Source organism: Ammospiza caudacuta, chromosome 16 (assembly GCF_027887145.1).
Source record: "Ammospiza caudacuta isolate bAmmCau1 chromosome 16, bAmmCau1.pri, whole genome shotgun sequence".
Lineage (NCBI taxonomy): Eukaryota > Metazoa > Chordata > Aves > Passeriformes > Passerellidae > Ammospiza > Ammospiza caudacuta.
In genome coordinates this window covers 4,988,835-5,002,883 of record NC_080608.1, presented here as the reverse complement: position 1 = coordinate 5,002,883, position 14,049 = coordinate 4,988,835, and the positions used below count along the sequence as shown (strand labels likewise).

The window sequence follows — 14,049 nt, the reverse complement described above, 5'->3', positions numbered from 1 at the left end:
TATTATTTTTTACTTAAACCTCAAAGGTTTTTCTTCAAAATTATTGTTCCTGAATTATCATGTCTTAAAGAATATGAATACACTATTCTGAATTACTAGATATTAGTGTAAATGAACTCTATAAATTCTGACAAGCTTAGTGTTTGAAAATCAAGTTGAATATGGAAGAACTTTGAAAATATGCTTAAATGTTGAGGTGGAGGAAAGCAAACACAGAAAAATAATACCTGTAAGTACTCTGTAAAAATATAATTTGTGGATACACAAATTGTTATTGGGAAAAAAAGCAAAGTCCATTTCAAACTAGAAAAGAACAGCAGCAAAACCAGCAAACAGGCACAAATTGACTAGCCCAAATTTCTCCTCTGAGACACATGCACTCAACTTCTGTGTGGATCCCCACATTTCTAATTAAACGGGCTTCTACTTATTCCTTTGCTGGAGGCATTTTGTTTGATTAACAGAAGGAAAGGTTAATCATATAAATTTGCCATCTCACAGCGTTGTGAAGCAGCAGAGAGAAGGTTTCCCCTTGTTCCCCCTGCTCAGCTCTGCTCCCTGCTCAGTGCAGTGCAGACACAGAGCTTTCCCCTCAGGCCCCTGTGACACACTTTTCTCCACTCATTCCTGGTGGAAAGGGAACACTCCTGGTGTTTGTGACTGCAGCTGTCTTAGTGGAAATTTGCAGATCACCTCACGGGTGTGGGAGCTGTGCAGGAGATCCTCAGCCTCCGCCAGGGATGGAGCAGACCTGCAAATCCCTGCCCCGTTAGGAAGGAGCTCTAATTGCTCCTACCTCACGTGCATCCCTGATTAAAACACAGTTATTAATGAAACCATGGTGTGCTTGGAAGCAGATGGATCACAGGTAGTTTTTAATACCATGTTAATAAGATCTTTTATAATTCCCTGTCTGAATTTACCTGGTAATTATAAGGTAGCAACTATAATTTTCTTGGACAGACTATTAGTTGTGATTTTTTTTATCTCTCTGTTGTAAAGACTGGTTCACACTTGAAGCAGCAGGCTTTCATCTCTGCAACTGACCTACATTTATGGTTATGCTCACAGTAAAATAAAAAAAAAAAAAGGCAACTTTGAATAGACACACTGAGAGTATAAAACACAAAAGTCTGATTCTCCTTTGTGACTTGTTTGCATTGTGGGGCTTTGAAATTCACTTAATCTTTATGTACTCTTGGCTTTCGGGGCTGGTCCAGCTGAATCTGGTGCCTGTGCAGGGAGTGGGAATTGCTGAGAGCACAAACACCCTGAGCTGCTCTCTGCTGTCCCAGCCCCAGCACAGCTGCCTCTGCTCACTGGGGATAAGGTGCACTTTGGTGGGGTTTGAGCCTTGTGAATGATTTTTCAGTTTCCTTTGCCATACTTAAGGAAAAAAAAAAAATTCATTGCTTGAGATTAGAGTAAAATAACCTTTTAAAATGTTTGTTTTGGCAAGACAAGTTGTAATTGAACAATTAATTTGATCCCATAGAAATTTATTGTCTATTTTCCAAGGTTTCTTGAACATTCTTAAACAAATAAATTTTGAATAATTTCTTTGCAAAACATCCTTTTCAGGTTCATGTCTGGTATTTAACATACCAGAGGTTTTAAGGTATTTTTTGTTTGTTTTTCTGAGCTATTTTGACATAATAGAAACAAAATTTGCAAATTCAGCATGAATATGAAATCTGGCAGCTGCCCTCTTCACAGAAAAGGTCTCCTGATTTTACTTACTATTCTTAGATATCTGCTCAGACATTAGCCATAGGATGTCCAGGGGAAGATGGTGTTAGGAAAGATATCTTGCTCCCCTGCTGCTTTTGTCAAAAATACAGAGGTTAAACTCTGCATAGATTGCGTGCTGAGAGATTTCCAGGGGTTGGGATGGATGGATGGATTCTGGGGGTGGTGGGGGATGCTTTTTGTTTTCTTGGGGCTTAGGAACGCACATGTGAATCACTCACATCTAAATGGATTCTGAGGTTATCTGAGTGGTGGCTCCAGCACTGTAAATGGCAGTTTCTGTGAGGAGTGTTTTGTCTCTCCTATCCCTAAGATTTAGTCTTTGAACAGAGTGTGTGGCCACTGCTGGGCTGTTTGTAACCACTATAATCACTTTGAATTGGATGCAAAATATCTGATAATCTTGTGTGGCTCTGACACTGCAGAATAGAACAATTCTAAGGGTGCCCACAATATTTTTTTTTTTCCTGCCTGCAAATTGGCAGTGAATCCTCTCAAACACCTTTTGACATAACTGGAAATGCTGTTCCCTGTGGTATATAGGTTACATACATCCTGTGTAAGCAGAAAGATGCAAAGAAAAGGAAAGCAGCAGCTTTGGTGGGCTTTATCCCTCACCGCTGCTCTACTGTACTGAGAGTGCCGTGGGGATAATGTGATGAGAGTATGCAGGTAGCTGTGTTTATACAAGGTGAAGATGCACATAAATCCACTGGCTGAATGATTCAGACCTGTCAAGTCTCATGCATTATGCACAGGACTTATTCAATTAGCCCTGCCACAGTGCCTATAACTCAGGCACTTGTGCAGGGCGTGCTTGGCCTCGCTCCCACTGCTCAGCTCGAGTTGCAGGTGCAGCTGCACAGCCTCTGACATGTACACATGGACCAGTGCCTGGCACGGGGATGGCTGGAGAGCCATGGCTATGAGCAGGCAAACCTTCACTGCCCAGGGTTGTTACAGGATTTGGGGCAGTGGTGTCAAAAATCTGGGAGGTGAAAGGATTGGAGCAGCCCTGGCTTGGTCAGGGAAGCTCAATCTACAAAATGAAGATAGAGGCTCTATAACGGCTCCAGAGTGAATGAGAGTAGGGGCAGGTTGGGTGCTGGGAAGAAATTAATCTCTGTGAGAGTGGTGAGGCCCTGGCACAGGTTGCCCAGATGAACTGGAGATGCCCCAGCTCTGGAAGTGTTCAGGGTGAGGTTGGACAAGGCTTGGAGCAGCCTGGGACAGTGGAAGGTGTCCCTGCCCATGGCAGGGGATTGGAGCTGGATGATCTTGCAGGTTCCTTTCAGCCCAAACCATTCTGTGTGATTCTATTATCCTAATGTATTGATTTAAATAAGTTGTACTAAACACAGAATAATTGCATTACCAAGTCACTACTTTACACAGGGCTAAAGCCAATTTTATAATCAACATATAAATTACCACCTATAATTTAAACTCGGAGCTGGTACTTGCAGCAAGTAGTGCTTTGTTTCCCGAGATGTGTCCCCGCACTGTGTGAGTCAGGAAAGTGGCTGGCTCTGCCCAGAGCTGTGAGCATTTTGCTTTTTATATTTCAGTGCCACACAGATGCGTGTGAATCACCAGGGATCGCTTTTGTTTATTTATTATGGGGGGGAAGGGGGTGTTTTTTGCTGCTGTTGCCGGTTCTGTCAGCACATCCCCATCCCTGCGAGCCGAGTGGCTCTGGGGCGTTCCCGCAGGGCGCTCGGGTGTCCGCGGCCGCGCTGATCGCTGTCTGTGTGTCTGTGTCCCTGTGTTCGCTGTCTGTGTGTCTGTGTCCCCTGTGTCCCTGTCTGTGTTCCCTGTGTCCCCGCTGACCGCTGTCTGTCCCTGTGTCCGCAGCCATGCACCTGCTGGGCCTCAACTGGCAGCTGCAGCCGGCCGAGCCGCCGACCTTCAGCAACGGCCTGCGCCCGCCCGGCGACGACGGCCCGCCCGCGCCCCCTGCCGGCAGAGGTGGGTCCGCGCCGCGCCCCCCACCGCGGCCTGGCCCGGCCGAACGGACGCGAACCGCCCCAAACCCCAGCTGAACTGACCCGAACGCCAGCTGAACTGCCACAACCTGCCTCAAACCCCAGCTGAACTGCCCCAAACAGCGCCAAAACCCCAGATGGACTGGCAAGAACCGCCCCAAAACACCACCCGAACTGCCCCAAAACCTGAACCACCACAGTGCCCCAAACCCCCCGATGAACCGTCACAAACTGCCCCAAAACCCCACCTAACTACCCCAAAACGCTGCCAGACTGCTCCAAAATGCCCCCAAGCCACGAGAAAACACCCCAAAAACCTGCAAAACCAGCCCCAAAATGTTACCAAACCCACAAATAGCCCCAAAACGCCACCAAAACACTAGCAAACCCCCACAATCCTCCCCAAAATGCTGCCCAACTGCCCCAAAACACCATCATACCCCAATAAGTCACCCCTAAAGGCTGCCAAACAGCCCCAAAACACCACCAAACCCCCACAGATTGCCCCAAAACGCTGCCAAACCACCCCAAAATGCCACCCATCGTCTCCCTCCCATGGCTCTCAGCACGCCCCATGGTCACACCAAATCCTGCAGGTTCTGGTTTATCACCAGTGAAGTTGTGGTAGGAGGATGCTGGGGAAGTGCTCTCAGAAATGTGCTGTGTTTACTGGCTGCATGCTCTTTTTCCAGGCATAGCTTAGAGATCCCAAAGAAAGAGGAGGCTGAGGGAGCTGGGGCTGCTCAGCTTGCAGAGGTGACTGAGAGGAACCTCATTAATTGTGTAAATATCTGCAGGGAGGGCTCAGAGCATGGACCAAGCTCCTCACAGTGGTCCCAGCCAGCAGAACAGGAGGCAGCAGGCAGGAACTGGTGCTCAGGAAGCTCCACCTGAACAGGAGGCAGAACTCCTGTGCAATGACCAAGCACTGGATCATATTGGCCCGATCTCCCTCACTGGGGATATTCCAGAACATTCAGGACACAATCCTGTGCCCTGTGCTCTGGGATGACCCTGCTGGAGCAGGGGGGTTGGACCACATTGACCCACTGTGATCCTTTCCAGCCTGATCCATTCTGGGATTCTGTGAAAAGCAAGCATTGTAGTGCTTGAGAGAATTCAAGAACTGGCTTGCAGCCAGGACCACATCCCTGGTTCTTCTTTCTCAGTGAATTCTAATAGCAAACACCAAGGACAGCAGAATTTGACCCATGGTAAATGGTCTGTCTTGTGATATTAATGTGAGAAATTAGACAACAAATGGTTTCTTTTTCTCTTAAAGAAAAACTGTGTTCCAGAGGAGGATGACAAAGATGTGGCAGGGGAAATAAGTAAAACCTAGAACCAGAAACACTTTATTAAACTGAGAAAACCTGTGTTAAAAACACAGCGAAGTTACATGTCACAAAAAGGATTTTAATCATTTAAGTTGAATGTTTTTACAGGTGAGGTTCAGGGATTTTCTTTGCTACATCACAGTAAAGTCTTCTCTGGTTATTATAAAAATTATGGGGAGAAGGCAGAACAGAATGTTACAATCAGACAAAGCACCTCCCACGCTTTAGTGGGCTGGGATGGTGGATGGCATGACTGGAACAGAAGTCTGAGCACTTGATTTTTGTCAGCTGAAATGTCTCTGAATTCTGTCCAGGGGCTGAGCACTGCTTTGCACTCAGGACCCGTGTCTCATGTGAAACTTGGTAATTGCCAAAGCAAGTGTTAGAAGCAAATGCTGACACAGGATACTTGTATTGGGAAAACAATCAGTTAAAATAGACTTGGGAAAGGAACCTGAGTTGTTCTTTTATGAGCTTGATCATTAAATGGATTTGCTTCTTTTTTTCAATAAATGCTGCTGCACCTCAGCTTCTCCATGTTTTCCATGGAGGATCTAGTTTTTACCTCCTCCTTGTGATGAAATGCTACATCCTGTTAGTGCCAAAAACCTGAAAATTTTTAGACAAGTGTTCATTGGTTTGGCTTTCATCTCTGGCTGGCTGTAGGTGAAAGTGCATGAGCAGCACATCCCTAAGTGCAAGGCAGAAGGTTTTCATTGCTGCTGAACTGCCTCCAGGTTGGGCACAGGTGAGAGACCCTGTGGTTTTGGGCAGGAACCTGAAGAGCTCAGGTCGGCAATTATGGTCATTTAGCAGACAACTGCAGGGCTTTAACACCTTTCCCAATTCCCTCCCTGCAGCTTTTTGTTGCCATCTCTGTGCAAATATAGGGCAGCAGGACTGCAGGATTGGAATGGGCTCATCTGCCTGGGGCACTTCAGTGCAAATTCTGGCAGTTTATCCCAGCCCCACTCTAATTAGCTTTGCACATTTGAAGAGGCTGAGATGCTGTTTTGGGAGTGGTAGCCTCCTGTAGAGGAGACAAGGAGACAGAACTGCTGGTTATGTCTTAAATTGCTGCGGTTAGCTTTCCTCAGAGCATGTTGGAAAAGTTTGCTTGTTCTTCTGACATTTTGTAGAAGGTTGCTGAAATGCTGATAAGGTGGGGGAAGGAGGAAGAACAATATTTAGACAAGTAATCTTCCACAGTGGAATAAAATGAATGACAGGTTTGGGTGAACACAAGGAATATCAAGAAGACAAATTCCTAGAGCAGGGAAGGGTGAAAAGTTTTTCTACCTCACCTTTCTTTTTATGTCCAAGTTAAAATTGCTATCCCAGCAGTTTTTAGGAAAAAGCCTCTGACAGCTTTTAACACAACAACCATTTCAGGGCTCTGGCTGTGGAGAGTGACCTTTCTATAATTGACACAACTCAGGATGAAGCCATTCTTTTCAAAACACGGGTCTCCCAAAGAAACCTTTAACCCCTACTCTGAGAAGGGCCACTTAAACACAAGCTGTGCCTACTCAGCAAGCAAAGCATTTTAAAGTAGAGCAATTTGAAAGGAGGAAAAAAAAAATAAAGCAGGTATTCAATTTGATCTGCCTGTTCCTTATTAAGAGACTAAATTCTGGTAGGAAATAATAAAACTGCAATTTAAGGGGAATGTAAATTACTTTATTACTGCATTTTCCTATCTGAATGAAAACAAAATTCACTATTAAGATAACACAGTTTCAGGTTTTTTGTAATTACACACTACATCTCACTAATAGTGGGTATGTCTGAAAGGAGGAGGCAAGTGCAATGGGCAGAAAAATCCCCAGTGCTGCTTTAAAACTGCAAGTGAAGTCCACCATGCTGTGAAAGTTGTGTTCAAGTAGGGATTTAAATTAGAAGACAAAAATTCCCTTCCTAATACAGATCATAAGGCAGTAACCCTTCATAGTGCATAAAACCTCAAAAATTGATACTGCCTTGGAATTTCTGTGGGGATGAGATAGATTATTATGACATTAAAAAACTTTCTGAGAGTAAAGCCCATTTATCTCTTATGTTGCATAAGGATAACGTTAGAATTTGGGTGTAATAAATCTAAATTAAGGGGGAAAGTGGGGGAAAAGAAAAGAGGCATGTTTGGGAATAATTGCTTCTTCAAAAAGCAGTGAAATAGATGACCTTATGGGATTTATCTGTATCTAAATTCTATTCATCTATGCCAAAAGTTTTCTAAATTTAAAATTATGTGGTGGGCTAGACACACATTTCCATAAAATCTGTGACCATGTTTCTAATTGACAGAATACACCAGCACTAACCCCAGCTGAAAACCCATATAAAGACTGCTTTGGTGTCAACTTTTTCATTTAGGACATATTGTCTTTGATGTGCTCACAAATATAGCAAATTTTATAGTAATTCAAAACTGTCTAAGTACTTTTTATCTAGATTGTTTGCTATAGTAATGCTCTAGAAGGCTGAAAAACACAGGAAGAGATTGTGATCTCTGATTCTAGAACCTCCCATTTTAAAAGACACCAAAAGTAATTGTGGACAGTTGTAGAAAGATCAATTTAGGTACAATAAATACACTGAATCTTTGGAAAAAAAGTTGATATTAATTTGTGTTTTGATATTCACATAATCCAGGGTTTGCTTCTCTTTGGATGAACCAACCTGATCCAAGCTCATGCTCAGTTTGAGGTATTTCACAAAGTCTACCACAGTGCATGTGGATTTCAGAAAGACTTTTTTTTTCAAAAATATTGCAGTTATTAAATATTAAAGTACTGAAGTGTCATGAAAAATACTTGTTTCCAGATACCAAATTCAGAATTGCAAATATAATGTCAATAATGAAACGAAGAAAGTTTAATTAGCTGTTAAATTTGGCACCACCTCACTTGCTTGAGCTGAGAGAGAGAGGAAAACCAGATTTCTACTGATGTAGCAGAAATTGTCCTTGGATGAATGTGGGAAGCTGAGCTCAGCAGTCATTGTGGAGCTGTACAGGTCGTCTTCAGCTCTCTCCAAATGACGCTGAGAGCTCTGCCAGATGCTGCAGCTGCAAGTCACATTTTGGGCTGCACACAAATTGTTTTCTAATAGTTCAGATATTTTATTAGCGATGCAGCACACAGGCAGTGCTAAAGGAGTGACAGGATTCTGAGGGGGGAGGATGTGCCATCCTGCCAGAGGGATGAGCTGGGGCTCAGATGCCAGCAGAGCAGCTCGTGAGTCACTGCCTGAGGCAGCCGTGCTACCCCTGACTGTGCTCCTGCTGAAACCCACCCAGCACACCGTGCAAGGGCTCGGCAGCAGCTGCAGGGAACTCTCTGTCGCCTTGTAAAAGATAAACTCATCCCTCATTAACAATGTAAACAACATGAATCTCCCGGTTCTGCTGTTTCCTGTCAGACGCCTTGAAACAGACGATCAGAATGTAATAGCAGTCAGTGTGTTTTAAATGTCACTTCTCTTACCTTCCTAAAGTTTAATCAAGACAAGCCATCATTTTCCAGGTGGATTAATCTTATTAAGTATTTATGTGGCTAATGTAATGTAGATCTTAATTAACACGTTAGCAAGCAGAACTGTTAAGATGGAGGCTATGAAGGCTAGCAGATGTGGTCTTCTGGAAATAGACCAGACTTAAGGGCTGTCTCAGAAAAGCAAAGGATTTGGCTAAATTCTACAGAAGAGGAGTTTTAGCTTTGTGGGTGTGTTAATGGTGATAGCATGAGTTGCTCTGTTCAAAGTTAGGTGATGAAGTTTGGTAAATGTAGCGGGATATAAGAAAATAAAGATAGTGTAGAAAGTAATCTTATCCATAAGGAGTTGCAGCTGGGCCAATTATCAAAGATTAGGAACGGGCCTGACTTCACCAGGTCACAGCTGTGACCAGTGAGAAGAAGATGCTATAAAAGAGTGGGGTGGCTGGGTGAGAGGGGAACTGGAGTCAGTTTGTGAAGGAGAAAGAGTCAGTGCTCTGATGGGATGCCCATGGGAAACACCAAGAAGGTATGGAACTTTTGTGATAAGGAGACACCAGTATGGAACCCCTGTGATAAGATGACAACAGGTATATGCCATGTCCAAGGTTCCAATTATAGAAGCCCTTACTTCTCACTCAGGCACCAAAGAGATGAACAATCAGAGATGATTGCTATCCTGATTTAGAAATCCATACTAGTATGTCTTTGCTCTTTGTGAAATGCAGTAAACCAACAGATCTTAATTATATTTTGGTTATAATTTGCTTTTGATTCTGAAAGCAATGGCTCTTGTGAAGCCATGCTCACATGAATGTGAAGATGTGCCTAAATTTTTAGGTGTATCAGGTGTGTCATGTTTTAGTAAAAGCAAACTGCTTCATTTTCCTGCACATTGGTTGGCTGCAGCTGAGCCAGAGCTGGGGTTTTATGCAGACACTCACTTTGAAGATTTTCTTTCCTCTTTCCACAACAGGCATTTAGGATGCTGACCAGACAACCTGAGGGTTTGGTTTTGTACTAGAATCTGTTTTTCTGTACTTCTGAAAGCTCATACACTCAGAAGCTTCCTTCCTCCTCACTTTCCAGAACAGAGCTCATTGGTGCCTCAGCATCTTGAGTGTGACTGAAGTTCAAATGTGCCACAGCAGCTCCTGCAGACAAACTCTCATTGCCTGGCTTTTTAGCTCATTGCAGCTGAGGGAATTTGTTTTGCAGTAGCAGTCAATCTATTGTACACATTCCAGAGGTAATCTGTTCTCACCTGAGTCCTAGGGCACTTAGGTGATAGTAGATAATTTGAAGTGTAAGTTCATACAGGGAGTTGTCAGTATGGTAACAGTGCATAGCACTGATTTTTCCACTGAAGATATTTGTATGGAAAAGGCATTTTCTACTCTATTTTATTTGCCTTACTGGAACAATAAGACATGTCTGGCCATATAAGTAGCAAATTTACTTAAGGAAAAAAGTTAAACTATCGTGCTGAACCATAGTAATTCTCACATGGTCTCTTTTGGCAAAAAGTCAGTGGAGTCTATTTTTATATTGAATGGTTTCCTTTACACAGCTGTACCATAAATTTCTTCAGAATTCCAAGTCATCTGTGAAAATCCCTGGCTATATAAAAGAACAGCAGAAAAATAAGCTAGATAAAAAGATAAGCTATGTCTGTAGCAGTGATTTATTAGAAATATAGAATTACAGGAAAAGAAGGTAAAGAGAATTTAACCAACCCTGATGATATTTATTCCTCATATTTAATTTGATCTTGTCCACATTATCTTGGTAGTTCATTTCAGATCCACTGGAATGGTTATTCTGCTAGGTATTTTTCAAGAGTGCCATCAAGATGCAATTTGCAGTCATCCCCATGATAGAGGCACACAGCCACAGCACTGGAGTTAATTGCTGTTTCAATGTGATGTCTGTAGTGTGACACTGCTGGTAGCCAGATTTCATTTTTATTTTTAATTTTAGCTACAGTGTAGGATACTGTAGTTATAAATAATCAAGTATATCTGTAATCAAGTAAATACAGCTCTGCCTCCATGGCTGACACTGCTTGACATCAGTTAAATCAAAGGCTGGCTGGGTATGTCCCATCCTCTGCCACCTTGAGTCTGACCTCCAGCTCACAGATGAGACCTGCTGACAACTTAGCAGGGGGAGTTTGCATTGCTGTTGTCATGGATTGCCTGTCTGATAGCTTCAAAGGCAAATACACTTGAATGCTAAAAACAGTCTTTTCAAATGTATATGCCAAAATAGTGATTCAGCTGGGTAAATAAACCAGCAGTTTAAATGAATAAGTGTTATTTAGATGATGAATATATGTTTGACTGCGTGATTGAAATGGCTCCCCTGGGTAAGATGAAGAAGTATGCTTTTAAAACTCTTTTGTAGATGTTTATAGAGAGAAAATGACAGGGGAAAAAAAAAATCAAGTATCTATGGAGTTATGAGATAAACATAGAACTTTACAACAGTCACCCACAACAGAGAGAATGATCTTGGGATTCATTTGTTCACAGCAGCATGAGTAGTTTGGGTTGGTCTTTCTTCACAGATTTGTCAGTTTGTCACATCTGTACCTTCACTAAAATGCAGTTGATGCTCTTTGAATGTGATCTGCAGTGGTCCATCAATTGGAAAAGCTTCTAAAAATAGCTGGAGGGGAGTGAGTCAGGTGGCAAGATACATTCTCTGCATTAGGAGGTGAGGACTGAAGGGAGCTATAAAAAGTTTGAGTCTCTAGTGACATGCTTTGCCAGGGAAGCTGTTAGTGCAGAAAAAGGCTCTGCAAATACAAAGTTGGGATGATGGTCTGCTTCTCAGGTTTAAGAAAAAATCAACTTTAGCCTATTAACTGAGGTAGATTCAGTGGTCATATCTACTTTGCATTCCTCTCTGTATTTATATCCTGGGAGGAAACAGTATGAAGAGGCCACTACTGAGACACCTAGACACCTCCTGTAATATTTATATTTACTGCTCTGCCTTCCTCATCTTCAAGGTGAGCACTGGTCATTGTTAATAATTCTGTTTTACAAATAGGCATCTGAGAGCAGCAAGATCATGACCAACCCAGGTGCAATGGCAGTATCAGAGCAAGGAGCAGAGCCAAGATGCTGTCACTGGTTTTGTGTCACCAACAAGGATAATTCAGCAGGAATTTATGAGAGCATGATTCAATAATGCATAATCTTTAGAGTTTATTGACATCTTGTGGAACTTAAAACTTTATAAGTTGTTAGCTAAGCTTGCAAATATGAAACCTGGGTTTTAGTATAACTTGAAGCATTTCTAAATTTTGTTATTACAGCATTGTAATGTAGCTCCATAAAAACAGGATGCCATGATTTAAATTCTTAAAAGCAAAAGGAAAGGGTCCTTTCAGCATGCCAGAGGTGAGGCAGCAGCTGTTCCTTGCAAATGTGGCACAGGCTGGGTATAGAGCATTCTGAAATATTCTGAAACACTACAGAAATACAGACTGACAAGAGTCACCCATCTGCCCCATTCTTTGCTGCAGGTTAAATATATCTCAGCCACTTCTGAGAGCTGATCATCTAACCTGCTCTTAAAATCCTCTGCTGGGGTGAACCCCTGTCACAATTCCCTTCCCAGGGAGATTTTCCTAAGGTGTTCCAGGAGAAGAACTAGGAACCAGGTCATTTGTGTTGTAGAACAAAATAAAAGTGTATCTGTGGGGAGATGCTTCCAAGGACGATATCAAACTGAACAGAATCATTTCAGTGTTAGATAAACCTGAATCAAGTCTCTGGGCTCAGTAATAACTGCAAATTCAATTGTCTTATCTGCAGTTTTCACCAATTTTTATTTCACCGTGATAACTTCAACCTGCTGATGAGAAATTCAAAGGAATTGTCTTGTAGTAATTTTTTGGAGGAAAGTCTGACATCCAATATATTTTTTTTTACCTTTGCACGCTGAAGTAGTATGAATGTAACTCTGGTTTTCCTGATGGCTGAAGTTTTATTATTTTAGCTTAATTGATACATTTGAGGATCCTTGAATCCTGAAAAATGCCCTTTCCCACAGAGAAATACAAAGCAGAAATTTGGATATCCAAAGGAAACTAAGGGTAAATTTATCTAGAAATACTAAAACCTTATCCTCCATTAGAATTAAATTATTTTTACAGTTCTATTCTATTCTACAGTTTACATCTTTACAGTTCTAGAGAATACATACATAATTAGCAAAAGCCACTGACAGTTTTGGAGTTTCTTTAATAGCCAGTGAAACTATAACTGCCAACAGAGACCATTGTGGCCTCTGCACATTTGCTGCACTGGATAATAATAATAATTCCTGGAAATAGCTTTTTCTTTGGCTGGTTGGCTATGGATATCTTGCTCCTGAAGAAGAAGGTTCTTTACAGTGTGTCAAGGAGCCTTTTGCAGATTAGATACAGTTGATGTTCATTAAAGAACGCTTCCAAAGAAATTATTTACAGCCTACTTTTAAATATTGAAAAAATATTCATCATTTATTACCATATGTTGGGATTATGAAATAAATGTAATGTTCTCAAAGGAGGTGAAGGTGCCTGCAGTCTTTGCTGACTTCCCAGCTCTGCCAGCGATAGTGTACCATGCCACAGGTGATTTTTGGTGTGTTCTCTGCCCCTGGTTTTCCTCTCCATGTAGGTGGGTGAGAACTAATTTAAATTCTAGTGAGGTGGTGCCTGCCTTCACTGAGACAGGAACCTTGAGATATCCTCTGTTGCAGTAATCCATTAGAAGTGAAATTCTGTAGTTTCCATGAAGCAGGATGTGTTTGGATCTGGTTGTTCTCTGTGGCACTAAGGGCACATTGCTGGACCCTCTCAGCCATTTTTCCCTTCTTTGCAGCCTCTTGTTGCAGCTTCTCCTGCTTTCCCTTTCTTTGTCAGTGCTGTTATTGTAGACCCATTAACATAGAAAATGAAAAAACAAACAAGTTGCCAAAAACTGTAGAGCAGTTGGTATTCAGAGCATTCTTTTACCATTTCAAAACACTGCCAACATAGTATCTGTTTCATTATGTACAAGTGTAAGTGCTGCTAACATAGATAATTTAGAATCTATAATTGAAACCGTGCTTTTGCTGCTCTCTCAATTAAAGATAGTCAAGACAGAAAAGCTGTTATGTACTTACCTGCTGGAATTATATGTTGTTCTGTGCCATCCCATTACATTCATACAGTGCTGGAAGGTATTTCAAAAGTAACTTGCCCTTTATTGAAAACAGCATTACACCACAGCAGAAAAACCCCCATGAAGTAAACAGAAAAAACCCCATGAAGTAAACACTTTTTACAAATGCTGTCAGGTTTTATCAGAGGTATCACTAGCATCCAGTCTATGGTAATAGTGGTATTAGTGATACCTTTAAGTTTCTGTGATTGTAAACAGATATTTTCTGTGGTTGTCTGGTTTATTATAGTGTCTTTGTAAGAATTTTTAAATGGATTTC

The 14,049-nt window shown here is 42.0% G+C and overlaps 1 protein-coding gene across 7 annotated transcripts in view; it reads left to right on the top strand.

The window, feature by feature from the left end:
• The window catches only part of TENM2 (teneurin transmembrane protein 2), a 480,673-nt gene that overhangs the window by 351,152 nt on the left and 115,472 nt on the right, over window positions 1-14,049 (top strand). For 5 of the 7 annotated variants that reach the window (XM_058815456.1, XM_058815455.1, XM_058815454.1 and 2 more), the window contains 2 exons: window positions 3,604-3,721; window positions 11,109-11,116. In XM_058815456.1, coding sequence (XP_058671439.1) covers window positions 3,604-3,721; window positions 11,109-11,116 — 126 coding nt within the window. The remainder of the gene's footprint in view (window positions 1-3,603; window positions 3,722-11,108; window positions 11,117-14,049) is intronic. The other 2 variants (XM_058815450.1, XM_058815449.1) reach the window with 1 other exon arrangement.